The sequence below is a fragment of the Chenopodium quinoa genome, unplaced genomic scaffold (genome assembly GCF_001683475.1).
Source record: "Chenopodium quinoa cultivar QQ74 unplaced genomic scaffold, ASM168347v1, whole genome shotgun sequence".
NCBI classification, from domain to species: domain Eukaryota; kingdom Viridiplantae; phylum Streptophyta; class Magnoliopsida; order Caryophyllales; family Amaranthaceae; genus Chenopodium; species Chenopodium quinoa.
This window is the reverse complement of record NW_018745542.1, coordinates 582,332-602,266: the sequence shown is the minus strand read 5'-3', so window position 1 is coordinate 602,266 and position 19,935 is coordinate 582,332. Positions and strand designations below refer to the sequence as shown.

General features: G+C 37.4%; 1 protein-coding gene across 1 annotated transcript; it reads right to left on the bottom strand.

The window, feature by feature from the left end:
* Positions 1-5,738: 5,738 nt before the first annotated feature.
* On the bottom strand, positions 5,739-9,914 carry LOC110716156 (protein transport protein Sec61 subunit alpha-like). The gene is made up of 7 exons (XM_021894786.1): positions 9,769-9,914; positions 8,561-8,939; positions 7,877-8,104; positions 7,433-7,787; positions 7,223-7,347; positions 6,994-7,129; positions 5,739-6,241 (listed from the first exon to the last, which is right to left on the bottom strand). The coding sequence occupies exons 2-7, from the start codon at positions 8,902-8,904 to the stop codon at positions 6,002-6,004; spliced, it is 1,428 nt and encodes a 475-aa protein (XP_021750478.1). The 5' UTR covers positions 8,905-8,939; positions 9,769-9,914; the 3' UTR covers positions 5,739-6,001.
* Positions 9,915-19,935: the final 10,021 nt, after the last annotated feature.

Below are 19,935 nucleotides of genomic sequence, written 5' to 3'. Positions count from 1 at the left end.
AACCCCATAATACAAATAACACCTACAAGTAACCCCTGACAAAACCAGTAACATCCTACAAGTAACCCTTGCCGCACCATGTGGCCAGCCACATAGAAAAAATTTGCATTTAACTGATTGTTTCAAAAAAAAAAAAATAAAAAAATAAAAAAAAAAATAAAAAAAAAAATCTTCTAACAATACTTATCCATCGAGTGCTATCTTTTGCTGATATGCAATGAATATTCTTGTCTAACACTCAATTATACAACTAGTTGTATAATTGCTTTTGCTCCCAATTAGTGATATGCATCAAACCTTATACACATTCATTTAACTTCAAACTCTATATTCCCCACGGTCACGTAAGCTATTTTGAAAAACACAAGAAAAAGTTGTCAAATTTTCTAATATGTAGAGATCATATAGAATAAAGTATTAGTTGCGTCATTGCCCCAAGAGCAAAGCAGATTAATTTTTTGATTTCAATGTATAACCCGATTAACCCCTCATCAATATAATGATGTAGCGGAGATTAGAAAGAGTGTGGAGAGAAATCAATAACAATTAACAAAGAATAATAATGACAAAAGTTAAGCCTATGTGATTATTATTCACAAATAATAGAGAAAACATTTTTGTTAGAATATAAAGTCTATAAAAGTATATATGGTTATTTGAATTAATTAGATTAATCTATTATTCAAAATTCTTTAAACGTATTAAAAGAAGTATTTTATTTACTGATCACAAATTTTGAACTTGTGTAAGGGTACGTTCTTTTCAGCTTATTTTCAGTTCAGTTCAGCTTCAATCAGTTCAGTTTATCTCCTAATTTACTTCTCTCATAAAATATTCAGTTCAGTTCAGTTCAATTTAGTTCAAATCAGTTCAACTCATTTCAATAAATAGAACATACCCTAAAAATTATACTTCTAAAAATTTGTAGAGATTGTCCAAAAATTATAAAAACTTGTAGAAGTTGAAACTTATTATTTCAACGTATAATTTATTGTAAAAAGAAAATAATTAGCATTATGGTCAACCTTTAAAACACAAATATAAAAACTTATATATATATATATATATATATATATATATATATATATATATATATATATATATATATATAATTGTCAACGCATAGCCAGAATGTAAAAAATGTTGTTAGCTAATAAACTTACCCTGCTATCAAAACTTACCCATTAATAATTAGTGCAATTCTATTATTGTAGAAGTGTAATTAATTACTCAACTCTTGTCTAACACTCAACCAAATATACTTAATTACCATGTATAATTGTTTGGTCTCAATTGGCCAACTTGTCTGGTCATCATGAGATACTAAGATCACCATGCACTCTACTTATAGCTATCTTTCTCAATAATTGTATGCCACAGACTTCATTAGAACGATGAACCTCCTTTGGCTCTTCTTTCCAAAAATCCCTCTCCTTGCTATGATTACAATGTGTTTATTACGTGCAACACTATTTTGTTTCTTAGTGGTGCGGAAGCATTGGGGTAGCCTTCATATATACCTAATCGTCCATAAAGAGTCTCTGTACGTAGAGCTGACAATAATTGACCCGAGATGATGAATTACGATAATTATCATTTCTCATGATTTTCAAAAGGAAAATAATTTCTCTTAAATTATAAACATCTATGAAAGATTGAAGTTAATTTTTAAAATTTCAAACCAACCCTCAAAAATTAATGTACAAAATAACAAAATATTGAGGAGGGCTACCTACTTATAATATAATTGAATAAATAAAAGTTCATCAACCATTAGTCCATTAGAGATTGAATAATTACTATATTTGTTGGGAAGGATCAACAACCAAAGCCAACCAAGGTCAAGTCAATTTCATCATCAGACAAAAGGAATTTCTAATTAGGTAGGTCAAGAAGAAATTCAAAAATAATGCATATAATAAAAACAGTGTATATAATCTCGTATTATTCTTATCTGCTTTAAAACCAATGATTTTGTTTCTCAAATTAGACGCAATAAAATGCATGCTAATGCTACAAAAAGCTATAGTTTTCAGGGTCATATAATTTATATATTTATAGATTATTTTTATTATTTTTGTTATTAATTATTATACACTTAAATTGCACGCCAATAGGGCATTGACCTGTAATACATAGCATTGCATGCACGCATCATTTCTTCTTCAATAAGTTGTTCACTTGTTCGTATAATTAGTACGCGTAACAATGATTACACTCCCAATCAAAGGGTTTATTACGTATAAAATTAGCTTAAATTAAGATTATTATCCTTTTTGTTGTTGCATGCAAAGTAGTGATTGATCATGAATGAAGAATTAACTTTTTATGATGAGTTGAATCACTAGATAGTGTTTTGAACGTTATGGCCAATCTGACCTACAATCAAGAATTGATATGCATACTTACTTTTTATTTAGGGCACAAATTTCTTTAGTAACTTCTAGAAAAAATTTAAGATCAATGCCTAACCAATAACGTTCATTTTATTTGTATGTGACGAACAACCCTGATGATGATATTTTTTATGAAAATTACTATATGTTATGATCATGAAAATTCGTATTAGATGTCTCATGGTATATTGCTGGTATTTAAGTAAAATGTAAAGTTTAATGCTTTGAAATGAAATTACTAAACCGCCATATGATATCGAAGTGATACAGTTTATGAAAATATGTAATAACGATAACAAAGTGTAATAATTGAAACCTTAGGGCATCAAAGTGGAAACTTACCAAAAATTTATATTCAATTCAAATCATTGTTCTGATTGAGCACACTAATTTAAGCGTAAAAGTATGGGTGTGGGGTTTTGCCGTTTTGGGTGGATATAAATTGATAAAAAAGAACAAAAACATAGTATCCTCAAATCATGACCTAATTGTGAAGAAAGAAAATATTTAACAGGCCAAATAAATTCCCATTTATTAATTTATAGGTGATAGGAAAATATATTAGACACAAGAATTAATTTTGATTGAGTAGTTACATAGCTAAGGTTCATACAAAATTGAGAATTTCATCAATTAAATTAACTTTTTTTTTTTTTTTGAGGGAAATTAAATCAACCACTTCGTATTTTAAAATAAGCTTATTTTGTTTTGTTGGGCCGTGTTATATTTCTCCAATAAAGGGAAAAAAAACATGACCCAAGCCTAGCTTATCCATGGCCCATGTCTTGCATTTATCTTGATGGGTCATGCAACTCATGCTACACCCCTAGGGCAAATTTAATTCAAGATTTTGTTAAAACCTCTGTTCATAAGAATTTTTAGCAATTAACTACAAAATCACCACTTTGCTTGTTCTTCTTCCTCTAAGAATATCTGCTAATATAATTTGGACAGTTCAAAAATCAAGAATTGCTTACTGTATATTATTTGATTTTGTGATTAGAAATGAAGGGTGATTTAGGCGAAGCGAAGGCTCTTAGGCCTAGTTCTGTTCACTTTATTTCCACTTATTTCAGGATAAATAACTTCAGATAAGGGTTAATAAGTTTAAATAAGATAAGTTCAGATAAGTTGTGATAAGGGTTAACCAGGACTATAAAATTTTAATTTATAACTAAAATAAGCTCTAATAGGGGCTAATAAATTCAGATAAGTTTAGATTAGATCAACTAAGTTCAGATAAGTCTCTTACACCAGAATTCTCCATACTAGCTAAGGTGATGGACCTTAAAAAGGTTTGGCAATTCCCAAAATATTTAATCGTTAATAATTGACCCAAATTTAATTAGGCATGGCCTTGATAAAACCCAAATTGAAAGATGTTGAACCAAATGTGAACCCAATCAAGCATGAACTACTACCTTCGTTACAGGTTATGTGCAACAATCAATTACATTATACTAATAGCGAATTTAGCGGGACACTTGGCAATATAATATAAAGAGCTTTCCCTCCAAAATAATTTACTAAAAAACCTTATTTTTATGTTTGTATCTAAATTTTACTTTTGATTTGTACAAAATCTAAAATAAACTTCTTAAATATCACATTGCCCATTATTGTTATTACAGTACATATCTAATTATTTTCTTTCACATATATATCATTTTTTTTTTGAAACAATCAATTACATTATACTAATAGCGAATTTAGCGGGACACTTGGCAATATAATATAAAGAGTTTTCCCTCCAAAATAATTTACTAAAAAACCTTATTTTTATGTTTGTATCTAAATTTTACTTTTGATTTGTACAAAATCTAAAATAAACTTCTTAAATATCACATTGCCCATTATTGTTATTACAGTACATATCTAATTATTTTCTTTCACATATATATCATTTTTTTTTTTTGAAACAATATATTTCAACTTTTTTTCTTAAGAAATATAGATTTCATACTTTTTAATTAATACCGAGTTATACTTTTTTTTTATAAAATTTATTGTAATTATAATTATTTGAAAACGTGCATTGCACGGGGTTTTATCTAGTTACAATAACAATGAAATCTGATCTGTTCGGCTTGCTTCAATCTACTCTGCCGAAATCTGCTATGCTCTGCCCAAAAGCTTAAAAGAAAGGGCCTTAATAGTCCCTTACTCCTCTACTTTTTTACACCATTTTCCCCGAAAACTCTAACAAAAAGTGGATCCATTATGCAAATTAAAAAGGTACTGCGGAATAAAAAAAAAAAAGAGAAAACAACAAACACACAAAAATTATATTTTTTTTTTTTTTGAGGTCATTATACTGTACTTCTTTTTTCTAAATTTGTCTTTATACTACATACTAGTTTTGTGCCCCGTGCAATACCCGGGTTGTTTATCGAAGATAAATTTTTAATCTATATGTCAAATTTTTAAATATGTCATTGATACAAAATTGATGTGCTTTTATGACGATTTGCTATTTATCAAAAAAATTTAACAAAATTATAATTCAATTTGTACCTCTAAAAAATTGGTATTTTATTGAAAATAAAACTCTAAACTAACAATTTTATCCTAAAATCATATCCAAATAGAATTTTAAATTAACTTTTAAATTGTCTATTTAAATCCATCCAACGTGGCGCGACACTTGGCGAAAAGTTGAAACGCCGAGTGTCGCTGCTTTGTCGCTTGGCTAAAAGTTTAGCTTTATCGGATTGTTCGTTGAATTATAATCTAACAAATTTTTTTAATAAAATTATACATGTATTTTATCGAAAATAAAACTCTAAACTAACAATTTTATCCTAAAATTCTATTCAAATAGAATTCCAAAACTAACTTTTTTTTTATCTTATGAAGTCTATTTAAATCTATCCAACGTGGCGTGACACTTGGCGAAAAGATCGAACGCCAAGTGTCGCAGCCTCGTGAACTGGCTAAAAGTTTAGCTTTATTATTAGTTATATGATATAAGCACAAACATAGTCATATGAGATCCAGTATTAGATTTGCATCGATATACGTAAATGGAACTAACATTATAAAATGAAGGCCTATGTACAAGTTAGAATTCACACGTACCCATCTCTATCCGCCCACCCATTGTTCAACCAACAATTCACTCTTCAACCAACAATCCACATAGCCCCAACCCGTTTGGTTGAACGAGACTAGATCCTCTTATAACCCTACCCGTTACCAATACACATTGACCTGACCTAACCCACCTACTAACCAAGTCTAGACATTATAAAGATTGAAAATTCTTTTAGTTCGAACCACTAATGTGTAACAGAGCCAAGAGACTTATTAACTATGTTACAATGAATGCCCATCAGTAGGAAGTAACTGCAAAATCAACTACTGATTCTATAACTTGACTAGTTGTAATAACAAATGTCCTAGCAAGTAAAATTTCATCCCTGATCGAAAACATTTGAATTAGCATTAAACTGTATTCTATTAAATGTAAGTTATGTTGACAAGAGAAAAAACAAATGTACTACACGTAGAGAATCCTGGGGAAGAGAAAGACTACTGTTGGGATTTTTCTAACATTGATCACCTAATTCCATTCCCTCAAATTCGCCAAAATTGTGACTAGGTGCTTAGAGCCCAAGGAATCCAAGTTCGCTTGCTCTTTCCTTCTCGAAAGTCTCGAAGTACTGGTAAATGATGGTCACTGCCAACAAAATTCCAGTTCCTGATCCAATGGCACCCATGAAATCTGCCAAAACTGTCAATGCACCAATGCAGATTCCACCAAAGGCAGCAGCAGTGGGAATGTAACGGTTGAGTTCCTTCTGCAAGTTTGAATCACGGTGTCCAGGCATAACCATACCTTGTTCCTGCAAAGTCACAAAACTCATATTAAGAATGACATTGTTGTAAAATACTAGAATAAATCTTATCATCACAAAATATCATATCATCTAGCAACCAACCAAACTGCTATAAAGAATCAACTCTCCATATGAGCTTGACAGAAAGCTAATAATAAAATTGAAGTATCCTAAACTACTTGAGACTCTAATCACTCTATAATCCCTCATTTCCTCCAGAATGGCAGGCACACAACTCTAACAAAGCCACAACAATAGAATATACAATGCCATAAATCTCTTGACAAAGCCACAACATATTTCCCAAATCCACTGAAAAACAAGATTTGGCAAAACATATAGAAACACACTCTATATCTACTCTACGTCTCTACCTTACAACTTCAACAATATCAGGCAAGTTTAACATAGATAATTAGCTGCCTGATAACTTCTGTCAATCTGGACCAATCCACCTATGTCGTAGGCAAAACTATCTAAACAGGGAGGAAGCACATGTTTGGTACAAAGCCGTGTAGCTTTGTCCCTGCTCCGGTATGATACTTATCTCTACAGTATGTCCATGTCCACACTAGAATGAGTAATTTTCAAAAGTTGGAAAGGTGAATTTTCTTTTTAAATGATAACACTCTTGCATCAAAATTACCACCACCAACCCCCCCCCCCCCTCATAAAACAGGAATACTGCTGTGGATAATGGACACAAAAAATGAATAGCGAATCAAGAAACAAATTACACAAGTTATTCTATATGTTACCTTGAGCTGCTTAGCCACATCTCTAGCAGACGATCCAGAAACCTCAATCCATGTCTTTGAGAATAGAGCACAGGCAGAAAGCATGAAAATAATATAGAACAGAGCATGGAAAGGATGTGCTGCCATGTCTGCCAAGCTGCAATTTCAACACATGTGAATAATGAGAAACTTTTAATCAAACTACTGGTGGACAAGAAAATAATGAAACTAAACTGGGAGCGATACAGACCTGGCTGGGGCAGTAACATAGTAAGCAAGTCCACCAACTGGGATTGACTGACTACCATATTCAGACTCCTTCCACTTGCCCAACAAATTCACAAAGAAGTTTCCGCTGTACTTCCTGTACAACAACTGCACAAATCCCCAAACATTTAAAATCCTAGAAATAAATCATAACGTAACCAGTGAGAACATAATCAATTGCCAACTCCAGTACCTGTGAGATGAAGTAAAGGTTGGACACGAGAGCAGATTGAAGAATGATGGGCATGTTGGAGGTGTAAAACAACTTGATGGGATATGAGCCCTGTTGGCCACGTGCGTTCTTTGACCGCACAGGCAAAACAACTCGGAATCCTTGGAAGTATATGACAATAAGGAAGACCAGGACAGTTGCAAGCAAGTTGGTCACATTGGGCAGGTTCTGCCTATAAAATGCCTCTCGAAGGGCCCTAACTTTGTCAGTTCTGGTAATTAAGAGGTGGAACAAAGCAATGACAGCACCCTCAAACTCAGCTCCACGGCCAGCATTGATGGTGGTTGGGCTGAATGCTTTCCAGATGATGTTCTCACTACAAACCAAGAAACAAAATGTTTTAGCCAAAATACACTACACCATCATGGGATAGCATACCACCAACCAATAAAGATTGAAGCTCACCAGATGTTGGTAGCAATGAAAAGTGAAATTCCAGAGCCTAGACCATATCCCTTCTGAAGAAGTTCATCAAGACAGATCACAATAATTCCAGCAAAGCACAGTTGAAGAATGATAAGGATTGCGTTGCCAACACCAAGCTGTCCAACACTTCCATACATCCCAGAAAGAACATATGCTACAGCCTCACCAACAGCAATCAGAATACCCAACAACTTTTGTGCACCATTCCTAAGATTACATAGAAAACATTATAAAAATTAGAAATAAATATCAGTACAACTCCATTGAAAAAATGAAGCATAACCTACAACTAAAATACACAATTCATCCAATCTAAAAGCTCATGCAGCAAAAGTTTATAGTATTATAACAAAAACACTACATTCCTGCTGTAAGTACACTATACCAAAAGAGGCCACATAACTAATAATTTCTGCGATCAAGATAAAGGAAGCTCATGCAATTACATTTGCAAAATAAACAACATATTCTTGCTGAGTAGTCTTGATCACACACACAAAAATTCCCACCCTCCAAGTTCAGTATAACACAGTACACAGGTTCCCATTTTATAAACAAATCAGTGATTAATACCTACAAGTAGATTCCTTAATTATGAAACTAGAGATTTCCAAAATAACCAGAGCATTTAACAAAGTAACAAAAGCAAATAATGATACTTACAAAAGTGCACGGTCCTCTCGGACATTGTTGTCAACTTCAATAATCTTAGACCCAGCCAAGAGTTGCATCACCAACCCAGATGTGACAATGGGAGTGATACCAAGCTCCATGACGGTTCCACGGTTGGAAGCAAGGATGACACGCATCCAATAAAACGGATCAGCTCCGGTTGTGGAGTGAATTCCATAGAGCGGAAGCTGACTGCACACAAGAAATATAAACAACGAGATAACAGTGTAGATGACCTTTTCTCTAAAGGGCACCTTCCTGTCTGCCGTTTGCACCTCAGGAAGAAACGACAGAAATGGCCGCACCAAATGCAATACTCTGAATCCTCCTCCCATTCTCAAAACTACTTAATTAAACCAATTCTTACAACCTGTCAATGCCAAATCAATAAATTAGCCACCAAATTCACCTTTTGTATCTAACCTAAGTTGATTAAGCAACAATTAATGCGATATTGATTCTAGGAAAATAACAAAGTGATCCAATAAATCACATTTCTTTAGAATCTGCCACAAAATTTTATTAATCAAGCTAAAATCACCATTTTAACTAATCAAACGTAAAATGCAATCATTCTTACTAATTAAAGTTTCATATTCTATCATTATTCAAAAAAACAAAAAAAAAGTAAAGTTTCATACTTTCATATGTCATCACATATAAGTAAAAAATTGATCCAACAAATCACAATCAACCTGTTAAAACCCATTTCAATTTCAATTTCAATCTAATCAAAAGTTAAACGCAACCACTATTATTGCTATTTATATCATAAAATTCAGAAAATAAAAACCAAATCACATAACAAATCTCAAGAATCGCAATCGTAAATCGATCTACAGCCCAAAAACACCTAAATCGCTCAAATCAATAGCTCCAAATCGGGAAAATCTCAACCTAATTACAAATCATATATACATCGGAATAATCGAGCTCTAAACAACCCTAATTACGCAACAAAACTCAACATCTTAGAAAAAATTGCGATCTTTAGACCAAAACAACGCATAAATTACACATGCAAAGTACTACAAACAACAAATCTGATACATGCAAAACAAACAAATAATGAATTCGCAGCAGATCTGAAAATCAGGAAGCTTAAACAAATCGCCATTAAAAGAGCTTCAAATTAATTTCACCATTATCAGATTAAAAGTAGGATGAAAATTGGGTCGAAGTTAGAGAGAGAAACTCACAGATCTACAGAAGCTCGATGGAGGAGAGAGAAAGTGACGCGGAGACTATGGGAGAAGGAGGAGGGGGGAGTAGGAGTAAATATACAGAAATTTTGGATTTCTACTTTACTTCAAACTATTACTCCGTATTAATTTAAAAAAGTATTAATAAAATAAAGGGAAAAAAAATACGGAGTAATACAAATTTATTTTTGTTTCATCTTATTTATTAGTATTTCCTAAAATATACAGCACTTTTTTTTTTTTTGCCTCCGTATTTCTTTTTTATTTATGGGTTGTGTTCAACAAAAACTTTAGTTACTTTTACCAACAAAAAAAAAAAAAAACTAAAAAACTTTTGTTACTTGTAATCTCGTATATTCTATGTTTTTAAAATTTTTATTAATAAACTTGTACTTGTATATTCTACATTTGGTGTATATTTATTTATTTTAGGCTGATTTTTATCTTATTTTAGTTATTTATTGAGTTATTGTTTTACATCTAATTTGGAATAAGTTATAAATATTATAATAATACGTTAGAATTTTATTACAATGTATATAGTAAATGGTGATTTATAAGGAATGTTATTTTATAAAAAGTACTCTGTAATATAATTATCTTAATTTGTTTTAAGTGGTTTTTGCAAGTATTTTTTTTTTTTTTTGTATAAAGATAGGATAACTTTATATTAAATATACAGATTATATTAAGGGTTTGTTTTCTTCAGCTTAATTTCATTTCATTTAGCTCCAATCAGTTCAGTTTTGTACATTTCAGTTCAATTAATACATATAATACGTAGTATATATTTTTCACCCATCTAATAGAATTTGGTTTTTTTTTTTAAAAAAAAATAATCAAGTTGTCTTTTTTCAGTTTTAGTCACACACGTATAAAAAGTAAGAGGGTGGAAGAAGTCAAAATTGGATGCTAATTTTCAAACAAAAAAAAAAGAAAAAAAATTATGATAAAATTATTTATTGTATCCGTATTATAAATTAAAGAAAAAAAAAATTAAAGTATTTGAGTGGTGTGGGGTCTATGATATTTGGGAGAGTCTGGAGAGAGTTGTGGAAAGGTTAGTGGTGAAAGTGATGCTATGCCACGTGATTCATCCAATTACATTTTGACACATAAGAATTTGTGCATTTGTAGTTTGTAGACAAATGCTTTAAGAAGAGGGTTCTTTGTTTGTTTGTTTTTTTTTTTTTTTTTTTTTTTTTTTGAAATAAGAAATGGATTGTTGTGAATTTGTGACAACATATGTGAGTATGTCCCTGAAATTGCTTAATTATACACGATTTTTTCCCCTCATTTATCAAGTTTGGAACACCACATATGTGGGTATTCCTTAAATTTGCACTAGCATTGTACCACGTCATCATTTAACTAGCATCGCAACAACTATTTCATGTCTTTATTCATGAGAAAAAAATATAACCATAACGTTTCAAACTATCAAAACCATTATGTGAATATTGAAAAAAGTCAAACTGTAATACTTATTAAAACACGGAGGGAGTATGATATTTGGTCGATCTTTTAAAAGTAAAACGACCTTTTAAACGATAATACGACTACATCTGCTCAAAATAAAACGTGATCGGTTGTTAAACAAGACAAATGGTACATTGTTATTGGTTTTAATAATAATCCAATTTTTTAAAAAATTTTTAACATAAATACCAATAAAATCTGACACATGTCTTATAACTTAAGAAAATCGATTACCAAAACAATCCAACCGGTCAGGGTCTCAGGGATTGTTAATGGAAGATAGAGGCAAAAAGTGGGATTGTTTTTGGAATTTCAAAAGGTTGGATTGTTTGTGGAATACCGACTAAAGGTGGAATTATTATATTACAATTTTCCAAAAAAAAAATCTATCTATTCTTAATATACTAAAGTGATCCCAAAATAATTCTTAGATTACACGCACCATATTAAAAAGTTTCCAACAAAAACTTTTTTTTTTTGTCATTTTTTCATAAGAAAATAATAAATAATAATTTTATCAAGATTAAAGATAAGATAGAAAATTTAAGTATTAACATACGTAATCTAGTTTTCAATTTGATTGAATAAAAAAAAGGATTGTTACCTATTGATAATTTCAGTTACTAACAACTAAGGCCCTGTTCTTTTGAGCTTTTGAGCAGAGCAGATTTCAGCAAGCAGAGCAGATTGAAGCAGAGCATAGTAGAGCCGAGCCGACCAGAGCAGAGTAGAGCATATTTCTTTATTATTATTATTATTATTATTATTATTATTATTATTATTATTATTATTATTATTATAAAAAAAACCTACAAAGTCATTAATTTACAAGAAATTGGGGCGAGATACAATCTGGACCCCCACCCCTCTAGCTATAGCGAACCCGATCCTGCTGAAAATGTGAGTAGCTGCACGAGCACCAATATCCTGAGTCTTAGCGAACGCCTAAACCTACTTCAGCAACGCAATATCATCCTTCTCTAATTCCCCCAACGAAGAAAAGGAGAAAAGTAGAAAAACATAGCTAATAGCCCTGCAACGCGCCCTATACTTGTCCCGCTTCCGCTGAGTCGTTGCCGACACAACACGACCAAGAACGAAGTCAGACAACCTCGATTGTGTCAAATGTGAAGACCCCGTCAAGTCAACACAAACATCAAGGGCTCTATCCCAGGATTAAAGCAACACATCTGCTGGTCGTAGAACCCCGTCGTTCCCTCCAGTCAACCCAACGTTAACCTCTTTTCGAGCAAAAATCCAGACCGAAAACAAAAATCAATAAGGGTGTCACAATCAACGTTGTGTTGACGTTTAATACCCACCATCCCAGCACAAGACACTGCATTATCCCCATAAAGATCCCCATCAAAAACCCTTGAGCAAGCAGAATACGGTGTTGAAACGGAGAACAAAGGAACACCCAACCGATAGCAAAGAACACTACGGTAAGTCTTACCATTCATAATCTGACCCAAAATCGATATCGGGACAGTCCGCAACCAGGCCGAAGAGTGATCCCCTTGTTGGAACTTCCATAAGGCAACCTGACGCGGAGATAAGGAGAAAGTGGAATCCGAAGATGTAATGAAATTCGTGAAATATGTATCTGCCAATATTTTCATGAGTCTAGGGGCAGCGATCTCACTAAGGTTACTCATAAGGTCAGTCTCCACAGTACTGTTAAAAAGACTAAGAGCACCATTGAAGGACGGTCTCGGACCAACAATACCAGAAATTGCAAAGAAGCGTAGCTTGAAGACCAGAAGACTGGAGACGCGACGCAAGAAAAGCATAATGTCGAACATCACCCGCCGAATAGACACCCAAACCACCATAAGCAAAAGGTAAGGTGGCAAGTTGTCATTGCCAATCACCAAAACCAGGCCCCGAAGCAGTTACAATGCGCTCCAAAGAAACCCGAAGGGCCACATCAAAAGAAACCTCTGTTGTTTCAAAAAGACGAGGAGGACAAGTGCGCATAGCAAAATAGAGTTTCTAAACCCCAGTACACGCACGAAGAAGCAACAACTCGCATTGGGGATCATCGATCTTAGCAACAACATCCATTAGCACAATGGTCTTCGACACTCTCTGCGAAACAAGCTCACCACAGAAAGAGGAGTCAGCACTGACAGACCACCCATCACCTTAACACTTCACATAGGATGACTAATATCTGGAGGATAGACACTGACGAGACGGCTACGAGGGTCTTCCGAGGGCCAAAATATTTCCGTTTTCTCAACGTTAACATGGTGTCCAAGTCGTGGTCCCTCCGCCAAAATCAACTTCAAATCCTTTCCTACCACTAAGGTATCACCAATAATAGTACCGTCATCTAAATACCAAGCTTGCAAACATAAGCCAAAAGATTCCCTAATTTGTCACACTAACGGGTGAAGAACCAAAGCAAAAAGTAAAAGGCCTAGAGGATCACCCTGTTGCACTCCCTAACATGACCATAAGATATGCTCCCCGTAAAACAACCTAGCTGGAGCAGAGTAACAGAAATCAACCCATCGCGAGAGAGAAGGACAACGGAGACAAACCTGACGCAACAAAGCCGAACGGTCTACTAAATTAAAGGCATTCTGGAAATCCACAAGCAACATGGAGAGGCCAACATCACCACCACGCGCCTCAACCAAACGATTAACAGCATGAAGGATAGCCTTACCACCCGCCGGCACCCCAACACCAAACTGAATACCTTCTAGATTGCTTCGCAGACGCGGACCGATCAAAGTAGCCCCAGCCTTTGAAACTAGACGCCTCCAAACGGTATCCACAACAATAGGCTGAATACCACCACCAGGCTCAACAAGTGGTGTAAGAGGAGCACTACCAATGTATTCTTCCAACTCAGCTTTCCCAGCGAAAAAAATATTAACCACCTGCGTAATAGAGTCCACCAACTCGATCATCCGAAATAGCAACTGAAGCGCCACTCAAACAATCCATAAGGTGTTGAGCACACAAGCCGTCTCTACCGCATGACTTACCTCGCGGAAAACCCCTAATCTGATTAAAACAACAGCAGGAGTAACAATAAGGTGCTGATCAACGGGAATATCCGGTAATATAGGAGCCGGAAAGGAAGGGTGCTTAGCTTGTAAATCTGCAAGATTAGCATCATTGTAAGGGGCAAGACCAGAAGACGAAAGAACCCTAACTGACAGGGTAAAGTCGTATCCCCTAATCAAAAGTAATTCCTAGATCCTCTAACTAATGTAGATAGGGAAGTAGGGTCGAATCCACAGAGAAACGAGTCTTTCTATTCCTAATTAACTAATATAATCTAGATTATTAAGTAACCAATATATTATAATCAAAAGGGACTAAATTACGAAGATTAAGAATAAGGAGAAAACAATGAATAAAAGGATCTAGGGCATAGGTTCACCAATAAATAATATTCCAGGGTAGAACATAATAATCAATCATTAATGCATACATTAATCAGATCATAAAGGGCTTTCGCTACGTATTACAATCACACAATTAATTTACCGATATTAAATCTCATCTTTCGAATCTCGACTTAACCATTTATAAATTAACCTGCCTACTGAAACTAGACCTAAACATTAATTCTCATATGTCGAATCTCGAATCAATATTGTTAAACTCGTGCATAAAAGATCTGTGCAAATCTAGTCACGGAGCATTAAATCAATCAATAGGAAATTAATCTAGCATTGACAATCAACAACAATAAATTACCCCTTCATATTATTTATGGATCCCCATAAACCCTAGAAATAGAACTACTCACACATAATAAGAACTAAACTAATCAAAGCAAGAAAACAAGACATGATCAAAGGAACAAAATAAACAACTAAGATCAAGAGAAGAGAAATTGTAACCAAATAAATCTGGAATTAAGAATAGATTAAGAACAAAGTATGAGAAAGAGAAAACTAATCTAAAAGCTAAGTAGAGAAAGAAAATCTAAGAAATAATTAAGAAAGAGTAAAAGAAGGTAAAGAAAGGTTAAGAAAAGGTGCTAAACTCGTTTTACGGAAAAGGTATTTATACTCCGTAAGAATCCTAAACTAAAACAAACTTAAACGTCAAAATTAACTCCTAATAATACACGCGCCCGATCGGGCGAGCACCGCCCGATCGGGCGCGCCTTTTTCCCTCAGGTACGTTTCTCGCGCCCGGCCGGGCACGTCTTCGGGCGCCGACCTTTGCTTCCCTCGCCCGGCCGGGCGCGCCTTCGTGCGCCAGCCTCTTTCGCCGGGCGGCTCTCTTGGGCCACTATTTGGACTATGATTGGGATCCAATTCTTCGGGCCAATCTGGGTTTCCTCTTCGAGTCTTGAATACTCGGTCCAAATGCCCCGGTATCACATATACCGAGCTCTTAATCACCGGTTCGATGGCTCTAACCGGCCCTGGGCTATAAAAACTGGTTGTGCATCTCCAATGCTCGTAATTGCTCCATAATAAATCGGGAAAATGCTCCATAAGTGCAAATCCCTGCAAAAGTCAACCAAATCTACGAAAACACTAGAAAACACCGATTAGTAATAAAAGTGGCTCTAAAGAGCCAAAAACACTACTAATTATGACCAAGGGACGGGATAAAATACTATATAAAATAGACACATCACTAACCGCAGCAGTATAATATCCGTTAGAAATATTTCTCTTACACTAATTAATATTACGCTCAGACGAATCATGGTCCTTGTTTCGGGGTTTTCTGATGTCCTGCGGGAGAGTTACAATTCCGAGACTGGAACCGGACGCCTGTACCTGCAAAACAAACGGATGCTCCGGATGATTGGAGATCCGCCTCCGACGGTCAAGTAAGTACTTGATTAAGGAGTAATTAATGCGGAAATTAAAGTGATTGGGTCTCTCTAGGTGAGAGTGTTTAATGTGTGTAATCTGCTTTTTAGCGTTTTATCTCCCTTAATGAGGATTAAGGGAGGTATTTATAACCTCGGGAAACGTGTCAATATAGGTTTAGGTTAACCTTGGGCTGATTGGGCTTCCCTCGGAAGTTGGGCCTAGGTGACCGGTTATCCCAGGTGTCATGGGAAGGACACGTGTCGTGTCGTAATTGGTCCATAGTGGACGGATCATTGCTTGACACGTGGCAGGCTCCTATTGGCCCATGTGACGGACACATGGCGGAACCTGATTGGTCCACTTGTCAGATAGTGATTGGTGGGGAAAAATCCCCTAATCATTTGCCCCTCACAGGTGGCACGTGACTGGTCACGTGTTACCTGTGACAGGTCTCGCCCTGTAACAGGCGACGACCTGCTACAGGTGTCACTCGGCGAGAGGTCGAGAGATTCTCCCGCCAAAATTTTGAATTCTGGAAGTGACCCTTCGCCTTCTCACTTCGCCTATATAAAGGAGTGTTGACTTCGGTCATTTTCACACTTGAAAACTTTGTGAGAGAACATTCAAACCCCTGAACTTGCTCTGACATTTTGGACCCTTTCTGCCTACCGCCTGCTCTGACAAGCCGACTGCAAAGGATTTTTAGAACTTCATCAATCGTCACTCGTTCAGGTAACCGTCGGTTCTCTTACTCTTAATTTTCTCTTTACTTTATTCTTTTTTGAAATGGCACCACGGAAGCACACGACACGACCTAGGTTAGTGATCAGCCGGTCACCGGGGACGGCTGAATCTAGGACTAGGAGTGCCGCCTGCCCTTTTCTGGACCCATCTTTGCCCTTTATACAAAGTCCGACTGTATCTGTGTCTATGCAGAGCATGATGGCCAGAACAAAAAAGACTCCCAGGATCTCAAACTCAGACGGCTCCTCCCACAGGGTGCCGATTAGTGAAACATCTGACCAGGCGCCAGATGTGGAAGTGAAACAAAGCGGCTTGAAAGCCGGCAGTTCTGAGGGAGGAGTCAAAGTGACCCCTTCCCATTTTACAGTTGACAATTCTACATTCTCTCCTGCTCCTTTTAAAGGAGAGGAGGCGGGCCCCTCCGGGAGAGGGGAGGAGTCGTCCTCTTCGGACTCGTCAGAGGACGATTCCGAGTCTAGCTCTTCTGGCCATGCTTCCCTGGACACAGAAGAGAAAAACAGTCGCCTACAAGAGGCGAGGCTTTCTCACGCAGTTGAGAAGGGGGACGATTGGGCGGAGCCATCCGCCTCTCACCGAGAGCAAAATACCCCCTACTACTGCACGGTACCTCGGGGCCGGATCACGGCCATGCAAGAGAAAGTGGAGAGCTTCATCGCAAACCACACAATGGGCCCCGGTTTTTTAGTGTTCGTGCCGGATCCAGAAGACACAGTCGTCTGGCCGGCTGGTACCAGTTATGATGGCGCCTGCTTTGGCTGCTACGAGGCGGCCATCAAGGCTGGGCTGCGCTTCCCACTACATCCGGCTGTTCAGCGGATCTTGGATGGGTATGAGTTGGGGTTATGTCAGTTAGCCCCGAACTCCTAGGTCAACGTACTCGGCTATGTGGCCGGGTGCGAACTGCACGGGGTGGAGCCGAGCTTCGAGGCTTTCGCCCACATGAACTACCTCAGCCGGACCCCTAAGGCAGGCGGTACCGGCTGGTATCAATTGACGAGCCACAGGGGCTACCTCATGACGAGAGGTAAAGCAAACAAATGGAAGGACTGGCGGAGCACCTTCCTCATCATTGAGAGTTCAGACACAGAGCTGAACAAGCGCTTCAACAGGTGGAACAGGAATCCGCCCCTTCTTGCAGGCGGCCGCAGCATGCCGCCTGTTCCCCCCAAGGCTAAGAAAGAGATCCTAGATAAAGGACTCTTCAAAGTAGAGTCGAAGGTGAACTCTACTTCAGGGGTACGAGAGCAAGTACCCCTGCACTGCGTCCCGAGCTTCAAATGGCTCTACGACGAGTACTTTTTAGCCGCCTGTGGCCTCAGCAGTCGGTGCTCAAGAGGTAGCCGGCCTGTCGAATACTCTGTTCCATGCATTTCTTGTTATGACTTTTATTAACTTTGCTATTTGTTTTTGCAGCGGACACCATGAGCAAAATTACCGCCTCCAAGACTGCGGCGGCCATGTTGCGGGCCTCCATCATGCAACAGTCTTCAACCGACTCCCCCAACAAGGGGGCACCCTTGGTGGGCTTCGAACCTTTCACCCTCTTTTTGGAGTTGTGTTTATGCATATACTGACTCTTTTCTTCTTTTTTAGACGGGCGCTCCAAGAGCTTCTTCTTCCCAACAGCCGGACCCCAAGGCCCGGAGGACAACTGTTGCGAGCTCTCCTGGTTCTGCCAGGAAACATGCGGCGGCTGAGAAACAGCCGGCCACTTCTTCAAAAACTCCAGCTGGGCCACCTAGAAGTATGAAATTGTCCTTGTAAATTTTAGACTTATTCCCTTCTTTACTAGGTCTAATCCGTTTGTTTATGCTTGATGCAGCCGGCCCTCAGGAGCCTGACTTGGTCGAGGTGGCCAAGTCTATGATCAAGGCCGTTCCTCCAGCTGAAAGGGAGGCGGTCAGGGGTGTCGGCACCCTTGACCTAGACGGGATTGCAGGGGTCCTTGCTGAGGTATACTTAGCATATTTTTGAGTATTTGAATTCCAGGACGCCTGTTTTCTTTTTGTTTGGAAACTGACGCCTGTTCCCCTTTTTACTTAGGCCCTGCTCCGAGTTAACGGCCTTCGCAAGCCGCTTGACCGGAAGAACAAAGAGGTAAAGGCTGCAAAAGCTATGGCCGCCTCTGACTGTGATAAGGCAATGTTTCAAATTGCCCAAAATGAAGTTCTGACCATTGATATTCTTTATTATCAGGCGCAGGCTACCGCCGCTATCCGGGCTCAGTTAGAGGCGGCCCAGAAGAGGAATAGCGAGCTGGAGGCGACCATCAACAACCTCAAGGCCGAGCTGAGACCTCTTCGCCAAAAGATGTCCTCATACGAAACCTTGGAGAAATCCTTGGCGAGCGTAAAGGTACGCCTGGTGACCCAGGAGAAGAGTCTTACTCAAGAGCTCTCGGAAAAGGCCGAGCAAGAAAAGAAAGAGCTGGTCCGGGAGATGATGGAAGACTCTGCTCAAATCCAGTGCATGACTTGGGGCCGCCTTTTCCCCAATGCCGACTTTGCCTCATGGGAAAAAACTTACCGCCAGTGTTCTGATAGATATAATCAAGAGATCCTGGCGGCTACTGAGGAAGAGGCGTTGGAGGAGGAGGAGGAGCCGGTAGTGGCGCTTGTGCCGCTTGGGGGTAATGCATCAAAGAAGGATGCATCTGAAGCCGAGTCCAGCAAGAAGAGTGCTGACCAGGCGGCAGCTGCTAATATTGAAGATCTGCCCCCTTCTTAAGCTTTATGTCTTCTTTCCACGGCCTGCGTGCCGTTTGTTTGTATTTACCCGGCCAGGGGGCCGGGGCTCTGAATATTTTGCCGGTCTTTAAAGACCGGCTTCTTTTTAATGAATTTTTTATATTGCTTCAAATTTGTTTAAGTATTGAATATTCTGATATCCAATTGTACACTATACCGACTGTTTTACATGGCCGATAGTTGCAGACAGGTACGGATAGTTAGTCACGCCGCCTATGCCCCTGGACGACTGGTTGTCTGTTTCCAGGCTAGACGATCAGTCGGCCATTTATCCAATCAGTATTCGAACCATTTTAAAGACTGGATCCCCTTTAGGCAGGCGGTTCCGTCATATAAAATTAACCAAGTAGGAAAGTGGTTTCCTACTT

What these genes read in the sequence shown, in the direction of transcription:
- LOC110716156 (XM_021894786.1), bottom strand. Translation starts at nt 8,904, where the DNA reads ATGGGAGGAGGATTCAGAGTATTGCATTTGGTGCGGCCATTTCTGTCG. An exon ending in ACCTTTACTTCATCTCACAG is followed by an intron (nt 7,348 to 7,432) that starts GTACTGGAGTTG and finishes GGATTTGTGCAG; the next exon opens with TTGTTGTACAGGAAGTACAG. An exon ending in TATGTTACTGCCCCAGCCAG is followed by an intron (nt 7,130 to 7,222) that starts GTCTGTATCGCT and finishes TTGAAATTGCAG; the next exon opens with CTTGGCAGACATGGCAGCAC.